This window comes from Peromyscus maniculatus, chromosome 2 (assembly GCF_049852395.1).
Source record: "Peromyscus maniculatus bairdii isolate BWxNUB_F1_BW_parent chromosome 2, HU_Pman_BW_mat_3.1, whole genome shotgun sequence".
Taxonomy (NCBI): Eukaryota; Metazoa; Chordata; class Mammalia; order Rodentia; family Cricetidae; genus Peromyscus; species Peromyscus maniculatus.
Window position 1 is genome coordinate 91,022,138 of NC_134853.1, and position 8,872 is coordinate 91,031,009.

Below are 8,872 nucleotides of genomic sequence, written 5' to 3' on the forward strand. Positions count from 1 at the left end.
CCCTGAGAGGTCTCCAGATGATCCAATATCCAAAATGAGCTCCAAGGCAACTGACTCAGACAGTGCAGCATTACATACTACTCCAGTCAAGACTTGACCACAATTTTTAATTTTCTCAGGATCCCCATAATATTACCAGCACCCACAACCAACAGAAAGTAGTATGAGAAGCTACACTCAAATTTTCAAATTGTTTATAAATGTTTATTTTTATTTAAAGGGGGTTGATTATAAAGGCAATCTCTTTCTAAAGAAGAAAAGGGGATAGTACAGATATGATAGGATGAAAGGTAGATTATTGAATCTAATTTTTTTCTTGCTTTTGAAACTAGAACATTTATTTTATGACTGACTGAAATTCCTCAAGATGAACTAGATGCTGCAACAGCTACCCTCTTGGATTTAGGTGTTGTCCCTTCATGGAATCCATGTCTGAATCTTTGATAGACAATATTTAGGTGCCTCATCCGCCCAGTCCTGGTAGTATTTTGTCTCTTAGGCTTGGCACTCCAGTTATACTTTCTCTTGTACTTGGTGGGGTAGCCACATTTACCACAGGTCAACTTCTGAAGGTGGTAGGCCTTAGAGCCACAGCAGTGGCACACCATGTGCATCTTATTGCAATGCTTTCCAAAGGATGATGATCCTTTCGTCATCTTGCTTCTGCCACAGAGGCCAAAGAGACTGGAAGAGCTTAATCTACTTCTAAAGAGCAAGTTATTTAAAATGTTTTAAATTGCTATAGACTTTAATTTACTGATACAAATTTATTGTTAATTTTGTTATACTGTATATATATATTTCTACTCTTGTTTAAGGTATTATGTTTATGTAACTCATTTAAATTTTAATGGATAATTAAGAAATACAGGGTAATAATTAGTCTTCTGTGTTAGTCAAACTTACAGTCATGTTGAGTTTTCTAGATATACATAGATATAAATCAATTAGGTATACATAGATATAATTCAATTAGGTAGATAATCTTCAAACACTTCAAAGACCTACAGAATATGGCATTTGAAATGCTTTAAAAACCTAGACTTTCTGGACAATGAGACACGTCTATTCCTGGCAGCATTGATTTACTTAAAAGGAAAGATCAGCATCAAAGACATTCCATATGGAGTTTATCTTCTTCTCAACAAAAATAGTCATTTGGGCAAGAAACTGTTCTTACCTGGACTGCTTGACAAAATGTTGTATTGACTGGACATGCAGGACCCATAGAAAGGTAACCACTGAACTTTACAAGGCAAAATGGTCTTTCAGCTTCCTATTTTGCAGAAGAAACTGCCAGACATTCTACAGGACACAGAGAGAAATGACTGAGAGACTTTAGGCCTATGGGCTAAAAATGGATGCCTCAACATTGCAGAAGAAATTTAGGTGACTGTCTAGGCATCCAGCTGTCTCTGTCATTCTAGATTTTTGAAAGTTGCTTACAATGCACTTCCTGTTTACTTAGGAAATATTATATCCTTCTGAGGTCTTTGATGTATTTAAAGACTAGATAGTTATGATTCTCCCTGGTTATGATAAAAGATAAATTAGATATGAAACCTTAGACTCACAAATATAGGATAGATAGGATATCTTCCTTAATTTTACAAAATACAAATAGACTAGATACTGTAATTGTAATTCTTGCTTGTTATATGTAATTTTACTATGTTGAAGTTAAAACCTTCCTTTTAAATGGAAAACAAAGGGGAAATGATTGGGGAATGTCTTTTTGTGTGCTGTGAAAATATGTTGCTCTGATTGGTCAAGCTGTTTGGCCAATGGTGAAGCAGAATAGGATTAGGCAGGACATTCTATCTAGAGAGGAGGAAGGAGAAAGGCAGAACAGAGGAGACATTGCCAGCAACTGCCATGAAAAGCAAGATGTAACGATATCAGTAAGCCAGGAGCCACATGGCAAAGTATAGATTTATAAAAATGGGTTAATTTAAGATATAAGAACTAGATATCAAGAAGCCTGCCATGGCCATAGTTTAAAAATAATATTAACCTGTGTGTGTTTATTTGGGTCCAAGCAGCTGTGGGACTGGTGGGTGAAAGAGATTTGTCCTGACCATGGGCCAGGTGGGACACAGGAAAACTTTCAGCTACAGTGATCTCCATATTCCTTATATCAACATATTTCACAACTATGTGGCTTTGCTATGACAACAAAATCATGAGAACAACCATGGCTGCTGCCTCATGCCTGGACTGGTAAAAGGTAGGTAATAGGGTAATAGGCACACCATGTTCCCATGTTTTGTTGATGGTGTTGGGAAAGAGAGAATTTAGAAATGTGATAATTCCAATTCCATAGGTATACATGTAATCTAATCATTACATACATAATACATAAATTATAAATATATGCAAAATGTTAGGAAAGCCAAAATTATTGATGCAAGAACAGAAGAGGATTCCTGGAAGACACAATATCATCTGAACATAAATGGATAATTAAAAATGTTGGCCAGACTTACTAAGCAAGGAAATGATAGCACAAAGAAAGGCATCACATTCAGATGAAAGAGCATGTATACAATATTTGGACAATTGGAATAAATGTGGGAAAGGTCAGCTGGAATCCATGCTGAGAAAGCAGATCTCAATTGTATGGCATTGTCTAAGCATTGACCAGCCTTGGCACCCATAGACTCTGAGAAGCATTGGACTCAAGCAATGCAGGCTCCCCTAACAGTCAGCTATTGATGGGGAGGAGGCTCATGGAGCCCTACCATTTACAGTTGAACTATTGACAACTAACAGATTCTAGGAGTAAGAGAGACATAGTATCCAGTTGTGTAACTGCTAGTGAACCCACAAGCTCTAATGGATAGTTCCAAACTCAGGGTTAACAATTTGTCCTGGTTACACTCTATGGGACACAAAACAAACAAACAAATACCTGTAATGAACATGGGGAAGAGATTTGCAATGAAGCCGGGGAACACATAGTTGTGTGAGGGAAGTGAGTTCAAAGAAAGTGAGCAAAATGCACTCTATGCTTATACAAAGGTTTCAAAAACAAAGTTTATTAATAAATTTCAAAACACCTCAACACCCATTTCTCAATTTTAGACTTTGTCTTATAAGCAACAAGTGGTATTAGAAGTTCTTAGTAGTGAATGGTCATGTTTCATATTTGAAAAGAACTTTATAAATCGCCATATACTTCACTTAGTGAAATATAGATCATGTTATTCTTGATCACAAATCAAACTGACGTTCAGGCAAGCCCATGGAACCTGTGCAGAACAAACTGACTCTTTAATTCTTTAAAATATATTTTTATTATATTGTATTTATTTGTATGCATATGAGGATATCCTACAAATTATATACTACTTCTAATTTTAATTTTTCTTACACAATTCTTTATTGACTCTTTGGAAATTTCACATTATGTGCCCCAGTTCTGTTCACCTCCCAGTCCCTCTGTATCCATTTCACATCCTTACAGCATGCCACCCAACGTTTATTAAAAACAAAACAAAACAAAAAGTCAAAAAGTATACCTAGCTGCTCCATATTTCCAACACCACTTCACTCATCCTAGTGGCATTGGGAGCTGTAGTGTGTCACTTAGTATACACTTTTGTCAAATCAGCCCACCCGTGAAATATTTCATTGGTCTGATTCAAGGCCTTTAAGACACTATAATCACTGGACTCTCATTGAAACTCCTCTCAGATATCATGTCCCCAAGTCATGGAGATCTCACAGCTATAATACTGCAGGACCAGTCCCTTCGTGCACTCCAGCAAGTCATAGATGGGGCAGATGTTAGAGTGTACCAATCCAAGGCCCTGGATGTGAGTCTAGGTGATAGCTGAGTTGGTTGGTCCAGGCCACTGGGATTTCCCCCTCAGGCGAGGGACAAAGCCAACTCCCTTAGGACCATGCCACTGGGACCAGCTCTCTCACACCTGTGGTGAGATGTGGGGCCATTTCTCCTGAGTGTGATGTTCAGCTCTGCTGGGGGGAGGCAGCTCTCCTACTGCAGTGTCCAGTGAGGGGCAGGACCAGCTATCACTGGACCAATGAGGGCCAGGGATGGCTCAGCACGGCCCTCAGATTTAAATAGAAATGGTTCCTATGACACCCTGTGGTAACATGATCCATGGACATCAGCCCAAATCCTGGCTGCTATTGGACCACAGACCCAGACATGGCCCATGGCAATCACCCAGGCCCGGGCAACACCATGCCCCTGTGTGGCTGTATAGGCTACCCATATCAGCATGATCCTGGTGGCAGCATGGCCCTCAGACACCAATTTGGCCAAGGGGTTGCAGTCTAGACCCCAGTATCCATGTGGCCTTTGGTGGTATCATGGGTCAGACATGATCCTTCTTGGCAGCATCCCCCAAGTGGCAGTGCAGGCCACTCAGATTGGTGTGGACCCTATAACAGTGAGGCTTTCAGACACTAACATGGCCTCAGATGGTAGCCCACACCTGGCATTGGCATTGCTTTTGATAGTTGGTTGTATTTGGGCCATGGATCCAGATATGCTCCTTGGCAGCAGCCCTGGCCCAGATGATACCATGGCCTGAATGACAGCATGGTCCTTGGACAACAACATAGCCACAGGATGAGGCCTAGCCCTATGAATCCATGTGACCTTTGGTGGTACCACAGGCCACAGACATCAGATCCCCCGACTATGGCAGGACCATAGACCCAGACATGGCCCCCAGCAGCAGCCCAGTCTCAGATGTCACCATGGCCTGTGCAGCGGAGTGGCCCTTGGCCACCAACATGGTCCCAGGTGGCTGTCCAGAACCCTGTCATCAGCATGGCCTTCAATGGTATCAGGAGCCATGGACATCAACTCAGACACTGGTTACAGTAGGGCCACAGACCCAGACATGGCCCTCAGCTATAGCCCTGGCCAAGTTGACACCATGGCCCCAGGTGGCAGCAGGGGCCACATAGATTTGCATGGTCCTGGTAGCAATGTGGCCAACAGGTTTTGATCTAGACCCCAGTGGGCATCTCTGTAGCCTCTGGTAGCACCAAAGTGGGTCGACATCAACATAGACTCCAGATGTGGTAAGACCATGGACCCAGACATGCCCTTAGCAGCAGCCCTGGTGCAGACAACACCATGGCCCCAGTGATAAAACCCCCTTAGTACAACAACATGGCCAGATGCCATGCAACTCAGGTGGGCAAAAGACACTCACAGGGCAGCCTGGGTCCTCATGGGCCATCCTGCCTGTAGCATTCACATGCCCACTGGCTTCTTGTGGCACCAAGCAGGTGGTGAAATGGGAGAGAAAGAGAGGCAGAATGGTTCGTATGCTATGGTAAGAGGCAGTTCTGAAAAAGGCAGGGCTGTGAGGAATGGGCAGATGTTGGTGGCTTGCTTGCCCCCCCACACACACTGAGAACATCCAGGCACGGGCTTTTGCCTATGGCCATGTCAAGGTCTGTGATGATGTCCATGACTCATGTTGCTACCAATTTTCATTTTATAGATGCATATACAAATTATTTTCTACTCTTTAAAGAATCCATACTTTTTAATTTTTAATTAAAATATATTATTTTCCCCTTTGCCCCTTTTATCCTTTCAGCCCCTCCCATCACCCTGCTCCCTTTCAAATGCATGATCTTTTATTCTTTGATTGTTATTGTTACATGTATAAAAACATAAATATATAATATAACATGCTCAGTCTATTTGGTGTGCTTGTACGTAAGTATTACAATCTTTTAATAGACTCTTTAATAAATATCTAGCAAATTCTATTTTTTAATATCATATTTAATTTAAACCAATATTCCTGCTCTACATGGGCACTTACTTGTGATTACAAATACCTTTTTTGTTTTATACCCACACTGGTCTTTTGACTTAATGGAGGCCCACTCTTTTCTGAAGGGAACGGAGTGGATCTCAAAGAGATGGGAGATGGGGAAGGGGGCTGGAAAGAATGAAGGGAGGGGAAACTGCAATTGAGGTGTATTATATGAGAAGAATTTTAAAAAACATAATGGAAACAAACAAACAAACAAGATGTGATACTCCACATTCAGGTCCCCACAGTCCTGCAGCCTTTTATAAAATAATCACACAGAGGCTTAATATTATTTATAAATGCTCAGGCTTATTACTGACTAGGTCCTACACTTGAATTAACCCATAATTTTTATTTATGTTTTACCACATCGCTTAGTACCTTTTCTCAGTCTGTCTTGTCATCTTGCTTCCTCTGTGTCTGGCTGATGACCCCTGACTCTGCTCTTCCTCTTCCAAACATTCTTTAGTCTGTTCACTCCACCTATACTTCCTACCTGGCTACTAGCCAATCAGTGTTTTATTAAACCAGTGTACAAAAGTATTATTCCACAGCAGTTCCCCTTTTCTGTCTAAACAAAGAGGAAAATTTTAACTTTAACATAGTAAAATTACATATAATAAAACAGTTATTAAGCAAGAATTACAGTTATAATATCTAGTCTATTTGTATTTGACAAAATTAAAGAAAATATTTTACCTAACCTATGTTTATGAGTCTAAATTTTCATATCTAATTTATGTTCTATCTTAACCAACTACATCAAAGACACAAGCAGGATATAATATTACCTAAGAAAACATGAAGAACATTGTAAGCAACTTCCAAAAAACTAGAATGGCAGAGACAGCTGGGCAGTTACCCAAAGTTCTTCTGCAATGTTGGGGTATCTTTCTTCAGCCTATAGGCATAGAGTTTCTCAGTCACTTTTCTCTGAGTCCTGTAGAATGTCTGGTAGTTTCTTCTGCAAAGCAGGAATCTGAAGGACCATCTTGCCTTGGAAAGTTCAGTGGCCACCTTCCTATGGTTCCTGCATGTCTAGTTCATATAACACATTGTCAATCAGTAGACACAAGGGCATTTTTTTTTAACCAGTGGCTAACTTTTGCGACAAAAAAGCAAACTCTATAATAAATTTATTTAATGTCCATCAGTCTCCTAGAAGTAATTGGTGCTTCTAGGAGCAGACGTGTGTCATTGTCCGGAAAAGTCTAAGTTTTTAAAACATTTTAAATGCCATATTCTGTAGGTCTTTGAAGTGTTTGAAGATTACATACCTTATTGAATTATATCTATGCATACTTAGAAAACTTAACTAACATGACTGCAAGTTTGACTATCATAGATGACTAATTATTAATCTGCATTTCTTATTTATACATTATAATTTCAATGAGCTGCACAAACATAATACCTTAAACAAGAGTAGAAATATACATACAGTATAACAAATTAACTTTAAATTTGTATTAATAAACTAAAATCCACAGCAATATAAAATATTTTAAGCAAGTTGTTATTCTTTAAAAGCAGATTCAATAATCTATTCTTTTATTCTATCATATCTATATCCTATATTTCTATATTTAATTCCCCTTCCTTTTTTTAGAAAGAGATTGACTATGACCAATAACAATTTGTAACCAACAGCCTAAATAAAGACAAACATCTATAATCTATTTTTTGGGAATGTGGGTGTAGTTTTCTAGGCTACTTCCTAATGATTGTGAGCACTGATATTTTTATGGAGATTGTGAGAAAATTCGAGATAATGGTCTAGTCCTGGGAAGACTGGCTATAACCTTTGTTGATTGGTACCATCTGTTAAGGTTCAGGAGGTCTGGCTTGATCAAATCTGATCCATCTTAACCTGGAAGCAATTCACAGGTTTTCATCTTCTGTGGAAACAAAAGTAGAACCCCTTATCCTTAGACATAAATTTTGAAGTCAAGATACCTTTAAAATATAAATATTGTTTTAAATGAGTAGTCCTTACAATCAAATGTCTTTCTGCAATTAAAAAATCCCAAATACAATATAATCTAGACTCTGTGTGTGATTTCCATCTTTATATGGCTTATTATTTTTATATTACTTTTACTTTCTCTTTAAAGACTTTATTTTTTAAAAACTATTTCTTTATATAACTACATACACTCTTTTTCCTCTCTCTTCTAAGCCTATGTACATTTTAACAGACATTGTAAACTGCTTAGGGTTTATGCCATCTGAATCTGTCTTATTGTGACTTTATTGCTTTAAACTTCAGGGTGGCTAGTACTGAAATGGCAGCTTTGGCTGCTGACTCTGCCCATCTCAGCTTCCCAACATGATATAACTATGTTTACCGCCAGCTATGAGGGAACCATGCTCATCACTGACTCTTTGAAGCAGTGAGTCTATGCTTCCATCCAGCAGCGTGTAGCCCAAAAACCTTTCCCCCTTGCCCCAGTACTAGCAAAAGCTAAATCTGCCATGCATGGCTGCAGAGGTCACTGTGTACCACAGAAGGAATCTGCCATGCAGCTTAGCTCATGGCGGCTGGTGGACTGCTCCATTTCACAGGCAGCTGTTAGGAGACAAGTCTGCACTGCTGCTGGCACGAAACTGTGAGACTAGGAAGCCCAGTGTGGCTCTGTTTCTGTGCATTCAGAATCTTTTAAGTTTTCTTAGGACTATATGGCTCATTGCACAATGGGGAGCACCAAATGTAGTTGGAAGTTTCTCTAGTCCCACCACACCCCCATAGTTCTGCAGCCTTTTATAAAATAATCATATAGAGACTTAATATTATTGATAAATGATCAGGCATTAGCTCAGGCTTATTACTGACTAGGTCCAACACTTGAATTAACCCATAATTCTTATTTATGTTTAGCCACGTGGCCTGGTAACTTTTCTCAGTTCTGCCTTGTCATCTTGCTTCCTCTGTGTCTGGCTGATGACTCTTGACTCTGCTCTTCCTCTTCCCAGCATTCCTTTACTCTGGTCTCCCTGCCTATACCTGGCTATGGCCAATCAGTGTTTTATTAAACCAGTGTACAAAAGCATTATCTCAC

At 39.6% G+C, this 8,872-nt stretch overlaps 1 protein-coding gene across 1 annotated transcript; it reads right to left on the reverse strand.

Annotated features, from left to right (window-relative positions):
• Nucleotides 1-362: 362 nt before the first annotated feature.
• On the reverse strand, nucleotides 363-679 carry LOC102903715 (large ribosomal subunit protein eL37-like). Its single transcript, XM_042272661.2, has one exon. The coding sequence runs from the start codon at nucleotides 654-656 to the stop codon at nucleotides 363-365; it is 294 nt and encodes a 97-aa protein (XP_042128595.1). The 5' UTR covers nucleotides 657-679.
• Nucleotides 680-8,872: the final 8,193 nt, after the last annotated feature.